General features: G+C 39.9%; 1 protein-coding gene across 1 annotated transcript in view; it reads left to right on the plus strand.

Annotated features, from left to right (window-relative positions):
• Window positions 1-15,179, plus strand: part of LOC131406510 (endophilin-A3) — a 536,830-nt gene that overhangs the window by 349,792 nt on the left and 171,859 nt on the right. Inside the window, exons 15-16 of the mRNA XM_058542566.1 lie at window positions 6-80; window positions 7,740-7,897. Coding sequence (XP_058398549.1) covers window positions 6-80; window positions 7,740-7,897 — 233 coding nt within the window. The remainder of the gene's footprint in view (window positions 1-5; window positions 81-7,739; window positions 7,898-15,179) is intronic.

The following is a 15,179-nucleotide window of genomic DNA, read 5'->3' on the forward strand; positions in this document are numbered from 1 at the left end:
ACTAGGGGAAGAAAATGTAATTGCTGTTCCTTTGGGAAGTCGAAGTGTGAGAATTACAGTGAAAGGACCTGCACATCTCTGTAAGTAGAATTCAATCTTAACATTTTTTTATTTCCTGAAAATTTATTTAACCAAAAAACATCTTTCTTTGTGTTAATCATCTCAAGGATTTTGCCCACCACTTTGAAGTGATCTCTATCAGTAGGGGAATGATCTATACCATGAATGTTTCTGTTCTCAGGCCCCATGGGGTAATATACCAGTTTGGGACTCATCCTCTTATGGGAGAGGAAATCAAGTAGTGTGTGAAATAAACTATTTTTATGTGGAGAGTAATCTAGGATTCAAGAGTCTTCTGGAGATTTCAGCCGTTTGATACAAAAAACAAAACAAAATAAAACAAAATTTAAAACACAGAACCCTATCAGTGAACATAGCTGACAAGTATAAGCTTTCTTGCCAGCACATCACAACTTCAGGTCTAGGGGGACCTGAAACAAAACTCTGGTTTCCCAGAATACTGAGAGTTTGAAACAATAGAGGATTACAATTGTATTGTTCCTTTGGCCAAAGTCGGATGGCATCCCCTGTCTTAGTTTTTCTGGTCTCCTAGGACCTAAAGAAACTGGAAATACCAAAGTTTGTCTCCTTCTCTCCCAAAGTCACCCCAAGGTGGCCACAGGCAGGACTTTCTTAATCTTTTTTAAAAAAAAATGGGTTTCTGCCAAGACTGGCCCCCTGGCCTTGAAGAAGCTTACTGTATTCAGCTCTTTCTTTCCATAAAAAATACAAAACACTATTTATAACTATTTTAAAGCCATAAAAATCAAGGTCCACTGGGTTAAAGTGCTACATATTTTGCCATTTTTTTTTCCTGAGCCACCATCTTAGATTTTAAATCATTAAAATTTCTCAGAGCCAGAAGCATCTTACATTTTTGGTAGCTTTTAAGTGTGTGTGTTTGTGTGTGTGTGCATGTGTGTCTGTGTGCACAAGTGTGTGTGTGTTTGTATATTTTGGACCCAGAGCTAATATTCCAACCAGAAATGTCCTTTGAGAAAAGTTTATATCAAAATGTTTAAATAAAAATGTTTAAGGTCACCAATGATGTAGATTAAAATTTTGAAAAACAAGAGATTCTGTAGTACGTTGTGACCTAAATTAGGGAAGCAAGAGGATATCTTTGTGATAGTGGGGGTGCACAGTTATTGCAAAGCCTTTTTTTTTCCTGAGGAAGACTCCCCTGAGCTAACATCTGTTGCCAATCTTCCTCTTTCTGCTTGAGGAAGAGTAGCCCTGAGCTAACCAGTCTTCCTCTATCTTGTATGTTAGTCGCCACCGCAGCATGGCTGATGTGTGGCGTAGGTCCGCGCCCGGGATCCAGGAACCCACAAGCCTGGGCTGCCGAAGCAGAGTGCGCTGAACTTAACCACTATTTTTTTTACCCTTAACTTTAGTATAGGAATTATGACTAGAAGAGTGTGACTGATTTCTTTAATATTTTAGTATTTTAGTTTAAATATTTTAGTATTTAAATATTTATTTAGTATTTAAATATTTAGTTTAAATATTTAGTATTTAAAATACTAATATTTTAGTATTTTAGTTTAAAGAAATAAAGCCACATAATGGTTACTTCTTTCAAGGCTTTCTCTGTAATGAAACATCAAAACATTTTTTTTTGTTTAATAAACCTTTATTGGAAAGGCTACAAACTTTGTATTGCCACTGCATTTCTTACACTTAAAGTGGTTGTGGGAGACAAAACGTTTTCAAGCTTCTTTTTTAAATGGCTTAAAGCCCACAGCTCTTGATGAGAGTAAATCTTCATCCTTGTAAATGCAAACTTGATTTTCGAAAACAGTTAAAAATCATTCAGATCCAAATTTTGTGAATCATTTGAGTAATTACATTGTTAAATACCATTTTGAATGAAAAAATATGAAGTGCTGAATATTCATAGCAGCATAAATCATAATAGCCATAATATCCATCAGCCGATGCAAGGATAAATAAAATGTGGCATGTGTGTAATATTGTTTAGCTATAACAAAGAGTGAAGTACTGACGCATGCCACAACACAGCTGATCCTTGAAAACATCATGCTTAGTGAAAGAAGCCAGTTGCGAAAGGCCACACATTCTGTGATTCCGTTTGTATGACATGTCCAGAGTTGGCGGATCTATGGAGACGGAAAGTGGACTGATGGTTGCCTAGGGCTGGGGTAGGTTGGACTTGGGGGCAATGAGGAGAGTGACTGCTACTGGGTGTGAGATTTCTTACTGGGATGACAAAAATGTTCTAAACTTAGGAAATGGTGATGGTTGCACAACTCTGTGAATATACTGAAACCATTATACTACTTTTTTTTTTTTTTTTGTGAGGAAGATCAGCCCTGAGCTAACATCCAGGCCAATCCTCCTCTTTTTGCTGAGGAAGACCAGCCGTGAGCTAACATCTACTGCCAATCCTCCTCCTTTTTTTTTGCCATTTTTCTCCCGAAAGCCCCAGTAGGTAGTTGTATGTTATAGTTGCACATCCTTCTAGTTGCTGTACGTGGGACGCTGCCTCAGCATGGCTGGACAAGTGGTGCATGGGTGTGCGCCCGGGATCCGAACCCGGGTCGCCAGAAGCAGAACACGTGCACTTAACCGCTAAGCCACAGGGCCGGCCCTTATACTACATTTTACATGGCCAAATTTTATGGTATGTGAATTTTATGGCATATCAAAAACATGTTTTAAAAAACAAAAAATATGCAGTGTCTGGGCCTGATTTTCTCATGATACTAAAGGCAGTTCCCAAAAATTCAGCTCTGAAAATAGTTTTATAAGTTCTAAAAACAGGATAAGTAGACAGTAAACAGAATAAGTAAAGCTGAATACTTTGAGGCAAAATGTTCATATACATGCATATATGTTCTGGCATATTAAATATAACTTTATACTCAAAACTGGAAGTGTTCCAAGAAGAGGGCTCAAAAACGTTCTGATTTCGGGGCCCCGTGGCTTAGCGGTTAAGTGCACGCGCTCCGCTACTGGCAGCCAGAGTTCGGATCCCGGGCACGCACCAACGCACCGCTTCTCCAGCCATGCTGAGGCCGCGTCCCACATACAGCAACTAGAAGGATGTGCAACTATGACATACAACTATCTACTGGGGCTTTGGGGAAAAAAAGGGAGGAGGATTGGCAATAGATGTTAGCTCAGAGCCGGTCTTCCTCAGCAAAAAGAGGAGGATTAGCACAGATGTTAGCTCAGGGCTGATCTTCCTCATAAAAAAAAAAAAAAGTTCTGATTTCTCCAAAGGTGAAAGGTCTGTTGCTTGGAATATTTCTGCTTCTGAACAATCTCCCATTTGGCTATAGAAGTGTTTCTGAAAGTTATCCTTCTCTGCTGATGAATAGAACTGGCTTTGTTTACAGAGGACTTAGTTAACATTTCTGAACATCTAAATATAGAAGCGGTTTTATTTTCTTGATTTATATAACTGTTTTCTTAATTTTTATTTTTAACAAAGATATATCATTCTTTTAAGATCCGTATTAACTGCAACCCTCCAAAAGCCTGCATTATTAAGCACTGAGAACATCCAGTAATGTTAATGTCAATCTCTTTGCTGTGGAATGGAATGTAATTGCAGACTGTCCATCTTAACGTGCTGCCTACAGGTGTTTCGATCCTGAATTTCCAGTCCTGTCCCAGGCCTGGCCCCAGCATTATAGCAAGTACACAGCTCCAAATTTCCCAATAGTGCATCCCTTCAAAAATGTAAGCAATAAGAGGATTCCTACAAAAGAGATTTTACTGGAGCAAAATTGCAGCATTAAATGTGTTTGACTAGCAATAAACTTGAGAAGCCAAAATGCCATAAACTGAAAACCTCCATTATCAATTGGAAGAATAGTTTGTGTGTTTTTTTGTCCTCTAAATCCCGTTTGATGACTATTTATAGAGATGTATAAATATAAACATAGACTTTGTACATAATGACCAATCAAAAGAAATGGATGCTGCATCGAGTGTGCACACCCTGTAAAATACAACTCTACTCTAAGTATAAGTGTGATGTGTTCATAACTAAGTTAGCTGAGTTACCCACTCATGACATGTTTACCTTAACAATACTTTCGTGGCCTTCTTGGAATTTAAGGAGACCTCTTGGGGATGACTAGCATGACCCTGCCTCTTTTGAAAGAAGCCTGGACTGATACTTCTCAGTGCAAGCGCTTCAACTAGAAGCAATTAGAAGCATTCATCATCTTTCTAGTCATCATTTCTTTTAAAAATAACTAGTATGGATCAAAATGTTTAAAGGCATCATTATAGACTTGAGTTGTGAAGATTTGGGGATTTAAGAGGGTCTTGATTTCTGATTCTATTTTTATCTGTTTGAGGCTACATATCGTCTCTTCCTCAACCCTTCTCTGCAAGCTCCCCACCATATTAAGCCTGGAGAGGAGAAAGATGTCAGCAGTGGGCAGTAGGAAAGGAGGCTCCTACCCTCTGACCTTCATAGTGGTGGGATGCTTATAGGCTTCCTGGGGGTCTCCACCCAGCACCACTAGCCATCTTGCTGTGGAAACTACAGAGGGGTTAGCAAGAACTCTGAGAACCAAAGGGCTTGTGTATGCAGTTCTCAGGAGCCATGAATCGTACATTATCACAACACGGGGCTGCAATGAATATATAGGAATGCTAGAAATCAATAAAAACTTAATAAACATATCCGTAAGTCAACACGTCATCCACATTGTTGATTTTCACAAACTTCTTTTCTGTCATTTATCTTAAGAGGCACGGACACTAAGGAGAAGCAGGTTGACATAAAAATGACAACTTCCGCCTCCCTGTGGATTCATCACAGTGGCTTTGTCAATCTGGATTATCAGAATCGTTAGCATTTGTAAACGCCACCTTCAACACATCACTTCCCCTGTCTCTATTTACCCACTTTTGACTCATTCATACAATTGAACTCAGAACATCTGCTTTCTACCTTCTATGTATGCAGCCAGTGTTTGTTACCTAGAGAGCTGGAAGCCTTTTGAGATAATTGGAGTAAAGATATTTTATGATAAGCATATGGTTCAGTGGAGGAGAAGCATGGTTTGGGTAATTCACATGCAGTCGAAAGGTGGTTTTGCTCCTTGCGTTCTCTTATCTTTGTCGCTTAAGATTTTGGACACTGTCGAAGTAATGGAATAGACTCAACACTAAAAAACAAAACACCAAAACAAAACTAATAGAAACGCTGGCCTTTGCTTTAGAGGATGGATGTCATGTTGGTCGTCCCTTCCTCCCAGATCGTGTTCCCAGATTCTGACACCCCCTGCCATAACTCTGCATCCCGGTGAAACTTGGAAAGCTGTGATCCAGAAGGTTCGCGCAGTGGTAAAACAATTACTACCCCAACACAGCCGCGGAATCCATTGCACACTATTCGAATTTAATCAAGTAATTGCAGGCTAAATCTCAGTCTAGAAACTCGGTATTTTGCATGCCTTCTATGAGGATGATTTCATCCAACTTCATTTTGTGTTTTGATATTGCCTGAGTGCTCACTGTTTTTCCTCCGTTCCTTTAGAGGGCTAATTCATCCAGTGTAGGGCCTTCTTACTCTCTCCAGTTTCCCATCTCACTTTTACTGACAACTTGCTGTATAACACTCAGTTTTATATCTTCATTGGAACTAGGAAATGAATTTAATCTCACACTTTCCAAAAATCTACTGCGGTCATGAAGATCAGGGCCAAAGTGGTTGGGGTTTTGTGTGCCTGAGAGTAGCCAGCATTATTCTTCAACTGCTAATGACTCCTGCAGATCAAGTAGCTCCTGTCCAGCCTTTGAATTTTCCCAGAAAAGTTCCCAGCCTGCCTGTCAGGGATAATCAGGGATGTCTCCTAGTGCCTGTTATGCAGTCTGTCCAGAGCGCTTGAATTCCTGCAGCCGCTCCAGAGGCAGAGAGAAACCCAGCAAAGGAAACAGCCGCAGCACAGCAGCATGTGGATTGCAGCCCCTGATGCTGGACCATCTTGTTGTGTTTTACCAGCTGTACATTTTTAAGTTTGAGTCTGAATGGGGTTCGAGTTCTAGCGTGTCCTTTGTTCCAGATGGTTAAAGAACCGTTGAGTACCAATGAGTCAAGTATAGGTTTCAGAGTAGAGGAGGACACTGGAGATTGTCTGCTCTGACTCCTCATTTTGGAAATGAGGCAATGAAACCCCAAGGCAGTGAGTTAGGGATAGAGCTCGGGCCAGAAATGCAGGCGCCCCAGCCTCCTGCTGTGTATTTTGTTTCTATTATTGCCTCTCTCAGCCTGAGACCAGGTTCACTAAGTATGGTGACATTTGTGAAATAAAAGAAAAAAAATGGGGAAAGAAAGAAATCACTTAAGGTAGAAATGCTATTTTGGTTAAACTGTCGGCAGTCATTTTTCTGTAGAACCTCTGAAAGCACTTCTTTTCCTATAACAGCAAATGTGAATAAAGGGGTCGCATGCACGAGGGAGCTCTTTGTGGTGATGGACAAGTTCTGTGTTTTGATTGTGGTGATGTGTGATAAAATGGCATAGGATTATATGTGCACATTGTACCAATGTCAATTTCCTGGTTTTGATATTGTACTATAGTTATATAAGATGTAACCGTTGGGTAAAACTGGATGAAATGTACCCAGGACCTCTCTACTATTTTTGCAACTTCCTGTGAATCTATATTTCAAAATAAAGTGTTTTTTTTTTTTTTTTTTTTTTTTTTGTGAGGAGATCAGCCCTGAGCTAACATCCGCCAATTCTCCTCTTTTTTTGCTGAGGAAGACGGCCCTGGGCTAACATCTGTGCCTATCTTCCTCCACTTTATATGGGACGCCGCCACAACATGGCTTACCAAGCAGTGCGTCGGTGCGCTCCCGGGATCCGAACCAGCGAACCCCGGGCCGCCGCAGCGGAGCGCGCGCACTTAACCGCTTGCGCCACCGGGCCGGCCCCCAAAGTGTTTTTTTTTTTTAAAAAAAAAAAGCAAATTCAAGATTCATTGTGGTTTTGTCTAAATAAAAGACTAGGTTTAAGATCTCTGTACAGGTAATAAAATGAGTACCATAGCTACATCATGAAAAAATATAAAGAAAGCGACATTTTCTCCTTATGGTAGAAATGGCTTCAAAGAATTGAGTAGACTTAATTCGACCTAGCACCCTTGTTATCTCCTTTATATGGGCAACTAAAAAGCTTACATATTTATTCCATCAATACGAATCAATGTTTGTAAACTGAGTGGATGTATTGATATTGTGTTGATATCACATGCTATTATATGTAGTAAAATGTCTTTCTGAAATACAATACTTTTAAGGTAGTTCTCTCGTTTAGAACAGAGTGGTGGTTGCCAGAGGCAGGATGTGGGGGGGGTGGGTGAAATGGGGGAAGGGAGTCAAAAGGCAGAAACTTCCAGTTATAAAATAAATAAGTCATGGGCATGTAATGTACAGCATGGAAACTATAGTTAATAAAACTGTATTGTATATTTGAAAGTTGCTGAGAGATTAGATCTTCAAAGTTCTCACCACAAGAAAAAAATTTGTGACTATATGTGGTGCTTGATGTTAACTAGACTTATTATGATGATCATTTTGCAGTATATACAAATATTGACTCATGTTGTACACCTGAAACTAATATATGTCAATTATATCTCAAAAAACGGTAGTTCTCTCATTTAAATTTTATTTTTTAATTTTAGTTATTGAATCAAAAACACTTCAAGGAAACAAAGGAGAACACAGCTTTAACAGCCCTGGAGTTTTTGTTGTAGAAAACACAACAGTTGAATTTCAGAGGGGCTCAGAGCGGCAAACCTTCAAGATTCCAGGACCTCTGATGGCTGATTTCATCTTCAAGGTAGGATGATCCTCTTCACAATCTTCATGCATACGAAGCCCAGAATTTCTTGAATTTTAAAAACAATAAATTTGTTCAGCAGGATGTCACCAATGATTGTTTTTACACACAGCATGCATCATTAGTATTTTCATCTTGGAGTTGACTCCTAAGAATTGTTCTTCTCTCTCAAGTTTCTGCTCCTAAACTCCAATAGTTAAGAAACAAACTTCATGTCTATGGGGGAGATATTGTTTTTGTATTTATAACCTCTAGTTACTGTGTTCAATGTTAAAGCTCTAGATAGAGTTTGGTGAGAATGATCAGTGGTTAAATGCTCCGTGTTCTGAACCAGCGCTGTGCTGTCATACGTGTTCTCTTTGGGGAGGAGAGCAGAGAACACAGAGGCTTATTCCTTACCCTCCTTTTTTGTTTCCCCAGATAATGTCTCATAATGGACACTTGTCTGGGCACCTGTCACAAGGTACCCTTGGTACCCTCAGAAGAATTCTTCTTCCTTGTAACCATGAGCCTGTGTCCCCTCTCTGGGTAAATCTGGGGCATCTTCCCTAACTCAGAGGATGTGAAATGTAATGGCCAATATATTTCCAAGGTGACACAATGTGAAATTCTGATAAAATTGAAAATCCTAAGAAATGAGAAGAAAAAGGTATTTCAACAGGTAGATTTGTCCTATCCCTTTTCAGAAACTCATTCCAAAATAGAAATGGAAGAAAGAAAATAGTCCTAATTGCCAAGGATATCTTTACCTATGAAAAGACCCAGTACCTTCAAAAGAACTCTCTGTGTACCATATATTAATTTGTCAAAGAATGTTTCATTGAGATGTGGGTTGTGCCAGCAGAGAAATATATATGGAGTTAGATGAGTGTTGCAAACTGATACCATGTGGTCCCAATTCAGCCTGCAGTATGACCAGCCAAGGGTTAGCCTGCATCATGTTGTTGTTGTTTTGAAACTTTGGATTTTAAATGGTCAACATTTAAAAATCAAAAGATTTTTTGATAAAAATACCAGGTTATTTCTGCTTCTCTTTAAAAATGAGAAGATCTGACAACTAGGTTGCACTTTGCCATAGCAATAATTGGCTGCAGGTGTGTAACAGCTACCCTGTCATCAGGGTACTCTCTCTAGTTTGCCATGGTCCACACCACTCCCTATTGTGTCCCAAATATTAAAGGCATGGTAAGTGTTGGTTGCCATTAGTAGACATTTAAGTTGCCATTCACAGACATCACTTGCTATGCATAGATGTTTAAGTGACTTCTTTCAGACCCTTAAAGCATCGACCCAATGTTTTTTGACAGCAGCATTGTGAAGGCTTTTGGGAAGCCATGATTGTCATCTGTCTTTCCTTCTATTCTCTTTTTCTGGGCTCTTGTTTTGCATAAATTCTGTGCTTGTCTCACTCCCCTTAGAATTTTCCCATTTGATTCTCAAGTAGTAAGAATTTACACACACACACACACACACACACACACACACACACACTAAACTGTTTTTTTAAATTCTCTTTTCATTCCTACTCGAGAATCTGTATTTTTCTCGAGTCTATTTGGAGACCTCGGACGTAGGAGGAGACATTAGTACAATGATGGGATGGGAGAAATAGCCAAAGTTAACATTTCAAGATATTGTTGGTTGCAATATATCTACTGTTTATTGATACCATGCTCAAAAACACATATACACATAAACTATATATTTCTACAAGTGTGTGTGTATACACACACATACGTATAAATATGCATATGTGTATGTACATTTTTTGTTTTTTAAAATTTGGAAGGATATACTCCAAACTGAAAACACAGTGGTTACTTTAGAGGGGGTATGTGTTTTGGGGAAGTGATCTTAGTTTTACTTATAATATTCTAGTACTTAAAATAATTCTTAAAAAGAAGAATACAGTTATATATCACTTGTGTAATTAAAAATTATTTTACACCTTCTTGCCCAAATTATGTATTCACCTCTTCATAGAATACATTTTAGCAGCATGATGACACTGTCTGAATTAGTACTGTCTTCTATTTTCTTGTCTCTGAGTTCTGGTTTTCTCAGATTTAATAGACAATTCTGGGCTTTGACTTCAACTTCTGGAAAGCTTTGATCTCTCTTGACTGAAAAGGTTTTTTAAAATATATATTCATCAAAGAGAATGTTACACACGACTGTCTGACTCATGCATAAATAGATCCTCGTCTTAACGCCTACAGCCATTTTCTTTCCTGGATGTGGTGTGCTTGGGGGGTGAGAATTTGGCAAATTGGAGACACTGTGGTGAAGCAAGAATGACTCTGATGTTGTTTTTCCCTGACTTGCAAGCTTGTCCAAATAATGTGGGTTTCTAGGAAATATTCTTTTCCATTGGTTCATTTTTTTTTTTTTTGCTTGGGACACTGGTATTGCCCACTCTGCATCGCTGGTAAGATAAGGAAGTCTTTTCTTCCATTCATCTCATCCCAAGCCATCAGGCAATCAAGTAATGGCTGTACTTTGAGTGGGAGGTTAAAAGGCTGTATGACGTCTTTGATGGTGGTCAGCTGTGTGTTTCACTGTATCTCTTTCATCCCAATCTACCAAAAGCAGCTGGTCTAACAGGGGAAGAGCTGCTTCAACCTGAGAGAGAATGAGGGAGTAAAGACCAGCTCTGCCCCCTCAGTGCTAATTTCCCACAGTTGTGGGTGAGCCGAGATAAAGAGAGGCACACTCCTTCATATAGTTCATAGAACAGACCTTATTCCATGGACTTTAAATAAGTGGCCTGTTGAAAACTACTGTACCCTGCACCAGTGAGACAAAAACTGCTTTTATCTACTCTTAAAGAAGCTATATTTTCATGATTGGACCATTCTTGAAAATGGCACTTTTTCTTCTTCCCAATGGATTCCTCACTATATAGTCTTGTTTTCCTGAATGATCTGTTTCTCATGGATGACCCTTGTCGCAGCACTACTGAGTCACGTGTACTTGGCATTAGAGCCCCTGAAGTATTCTTATTTTGCTTCTTCAATGTGTGCATGTTGCCACCAGGGAGCAGTAGAGAGTCGATCCAGTGGATGCTGTGTGCCTTGTTGATTGGACGGCAAGACAGGCACTATCCATTCAGTGAAGATTTACTGAACATTTGCATCTGTGCGTAGATATTTGTGAATATCAATTTTAAGTCTATGCCCATGAGAATAATCTAATGAAGTAAAATTAAATGGCTTTGATAAAGACATCTCTTTCTATGATTAACTATTTTTAATGATTGCTGGTGGCTTTTCCCCTCTTTTAAAACATACATCCGTCTTCAGGGGGAAAAAGAGTTCTTCTTCATCATGGTTTGAAAGCTTCCTTTTTATGCCAGTTGTCTATCATCTTGCTTTCATTCAGACATTTTGTGTTACTCTAGGAAAATGTCTTCTGATTGCTTTTCCTAGTTTTCAGCTGTGTGAGCCTCTGTCTTCAGTTTCCTCCAAGCTCAGCTCTAGATATAGTCAATGTTCTCCACCTGCAGAGTCTCTGTTTTCATTCTGGGGAGATATTGTGGTACATCTAACTTGTTCAGAGATGAGAGGATCTGAAACTGCTTGTTTTCCTTTCTCTCAAAGAACAGGTTATAGCCTTGCAATGTGATGCAGGCAGTGGCTAAATTTATAGATTCACAGGTGTTTCAAACACAGCAAGACAGTTTTTAGAGTCAGTGCTTGTGTTAGTTTCCTGGGGCTCCTGTAACAAAGTACCACAAACTGGGTGACTTAAACAACAAGCATTTGTTTAAGTTTAAGTATAGAGCATTTATTGTCTCACAGTTCTGGAGACTAAAAGTCCAAAATCAAGGTGTGGGCAGGGTTGGTTCCTTCTGAATGCTGTGAGGAAGAATCTGTTTCATGCCCCTCTCCTTGCTTCTTGTGTCCTCAAGCAGTCTTCTTTTGTCTTCACACTGTCTTCCGTCTGTGCATGCCTGCCTCTGTGTCCACTTTCCCCTTTTTACAAGGACATAGTCGTATTAGATTAGGCCCACCCTAGTGACCTCATCTTAATTTGACTAGATCTGCAAAGACCCTATTTCCAAATAAGATCGCATTCTGAGGTACTGTGGGTTAGGACTTGAACATATTCTGGGGGAGGAACACAATCTAACCCATAACAGTGCCAACAGAAAAGAAAATTTACCTATTTCGTCCTGCCTCACAGTCAGAATCCCATCTCATCCTCAGTGTTTGCCACTCACCACAAAGGTAGAAGCTTTTCAAATATCACACGATATTTTAGTGTGTTATGGTCTGTTGAGGGGAATTTCTTGGTTAAAGCAATTCAAATACTGCTCTAGTCATTACTAGAAATCACAGCTAAATTATATGTGTTAATGTATACACATGTATAACAAAAGCAGAGTTTTATATAAAACTCTATTACATAAATTTTAGAAATTGTTTTGAAGTGGCCAAGTAAGGTAGTTGAATTTGAATTCTTTTTCTTTTCGTTGTTATAAAGTCATTTTCCTCATCCAACAGAGTGATATACTTTTGTAAACATTAACGTATGTTTTCCTTTGGCCATTATGTGTCCGTGACCACCTCCCCTGCCGCCCTGGGGAGTTGAAGGTAGTGGTTGGTGACTGTGCTGTTGTTAGCACGAACACAGAGAGCGAGCATTAACAGTCAACTTTTCATTATCTAGGTAAGTTAAAAAAATTTTTTTTTTTAGTTTAGACTTTGTCTTGAAAGTCAGGCTTATGGAGAGAGAGAAGACTTTTTATAAATTGATTTAGTTCCCATAACATTTCAAGGGACAAGCTTGGGGAACTAAATCAAAGCGTTTCTTCTGCAATATAGAGGGGATACCCCTTCTGCCAGTGAGGCTGAGCGGTGGGGTTAGTGTCCTCAGCACTCTACCCTCAGGAGGAGTTACACTGTAACGAAAGTCCAGAGAGGATGTGGAGAGTCTGCTCCCTCTGCCTTGGGGGATTGTGGGTAAAAGAAGGAAAGAGGAGACAAGGTGCAGAAAGCAAGGCAATGAGACGTTATAATGATGCAGGCACTCTCCAGAGCAGAAAAACATATTAAGGAGGTTTCAAAGCCAAAAGCTCCACTTTTCACTTAGATCCGTAAGAGGAAAATGCCTCATAGGGTGCCCATCTCCATCCACAGCAACCTGGGGAAGCTACCTCGGAATGAAGTTGGCATTGGTGTCATGAAATGTTTAGTCACAGATTGAGTCTGAGCTTAGCCCGCGGAATCTCCCTCAGCTCCCATGTGGCATGGAAGGCACCTAGAAAATTCCATGTATTCTTGGCTGGTCAACCTTAGAGGGGTGGACGTGGTGGGGGCAAAATGACTGTGTAGCTGAGGGATAAAGGGCAGTGACCCTACATCCTGGTTTGTTCAGAAAGGACCCAGTTTATGCCTGGGGCCCTGGCTTAGTTATTAGCAGCTCCTCCTTTCCCTCTCAGAAGCGTCCTGGCTTGGACAATAAAGCACCAGGTCTCCCTAGGTCAGGGACTGGAAGCCAGGCCAGGGCTCGGAGAGGAGTCCTGGCCACACCACAGAGAAGCTGCAGCACCAAAGGAGTCTGCTAGCCCCCGGCCAGGAAAGAACACAGCCGAGTTCCCTGGCATTGAAGCTCCCTGCGGGCCCCCCAGTCACCAGAGGGGCAGGGGACGCGGCTGCGGGCCCAAGGACAGGAGGAGGACCTTCACCCATGGATCCACGCCCTCCTTCCTTTCCCTCCTCTGTGAGGTCCTAGGCCGAAAACGGCCGTAGAGAAGATGAGACTGAAGGAGAGGACAGCTGAAGCCTGGACATCTGCCCACTGGAGACTGTAGCCCCGAACGAGAGAGCCTTAACTCACTGAACCAGCCTGAGTGCATAGGACTGACTCCGTTCAGGTCGCCCCTCCCTGCCTGGTCAGGAGGGGGCCTGTGAGGTAGGTCAGAGCATTCTAGGGAAAGAAGGAACTGCACCTGTGCCATTATCTGCTACAGAGGGAGCGCTGGTCACAGCTCTGCTGCTTAGTCACAAAACACAAAGGCAAAAACAAAACCTTTGGGGAGAAAAAGATCCCTGCAGATTGAAGTAACTTTATTTTTCTAAAGTTTTTAGTATTGGAGGAAAGAGCATGATATATTTAGTTAGTAATTTTCATTTATTTTAAAGACACAATCTTTTATCTCCTTTTTTGCCTATTTTGCTCTCTGAAAGAATGCAATATAATGCTAGTGTTCTTGGAATCTGAAGAACAAATATCCAAATATAAGCTCCTTCTTGGGATTAAAATTCTCTTAAAATACTCAGTTATTCTCAATGGTGATAACAGGGACTTTTTCCAAGGAAGAATAATAACACTGCATCATATTTTAATGACACTTGAAGATATTTTTATATTAATAAACCTCTAAACAATTACATTGCCTTTTAAAGTGACAATGTGGAGAACTACAATTGAATAAAATTTCATTAGTATTATAAATTTAAGCTACAGGTAGTGTGTAGCTTGAGGAAAATATATGGCTAAATTGATTTTTTTTTTCAGAATTATGTTATTACCAAAAAAAACGGGCAGAGGAACTGAATAGACATTTTTCCAAAGAAGACATGCAAATGGCCAACAGGTACATGAAAAGGTGCTCAACATCACCAGTCATCAGGCAAATCAAACCCACAATGAGACATCACCTCACACCTATTAGAATGGCTATTATCAAAAAGACATGAGATAACAAGTGCTAGTGAGGATGTGAAGAAAAGGGGACCCTTGTGCACTATTGGTGGGAATGTAAATTGGTGCAGCCGCTATGGAAAACAGTATGGAGCTTCCTCAAAAAATTAAAAATAGAACTACCATATAATTCAGCAATTCCACTTCTGGGTATATATCTGAAGGAAATGAAATCACTATGTTGAAAAGCTATCTACACCCCCATGTTCATTGCAGCATTATTGACAATAGCCAAGGCATGGAAACAACCTAAGTGTCCATCAATGGATGAATGGATAAAGAAGATGTGGTATTTTTGTTTCTTACCTTTCTCTTGACATGGATTTATTTTGGTATTAAATTTTAACTCTTAGAGCTAAATTCTTTTTTTTTGTTTTGTTTTATTACAGTAACATTGGTTTATACCATTGTATAAATTTCAGATGTACATCATTATACTTCTATTTCTGCATAGATTACATCATGTTCACCACCCAAATACTAATTACAATCCATCACTACACACACATGCCTAATCATCCCTTTTGCCCTCCTCCCTTCCACCGTCCCCTCTGGTAACCACCAATCCAATTTC

This window comes from Diceros bicornis, chromosome 5 (assembly GCF_020826845.1).
Source record: "Diceros bicornis minor isolate mBicDic1 chromosome 5, mDicBic1.mat.cur, whole genome shotgun sequence".
NCBI lineage: Eukaryota > Metazoa > Chordata > Mammalia > Perissodactyla > Rhinocerotidae > Diceros > Diceros bicornis.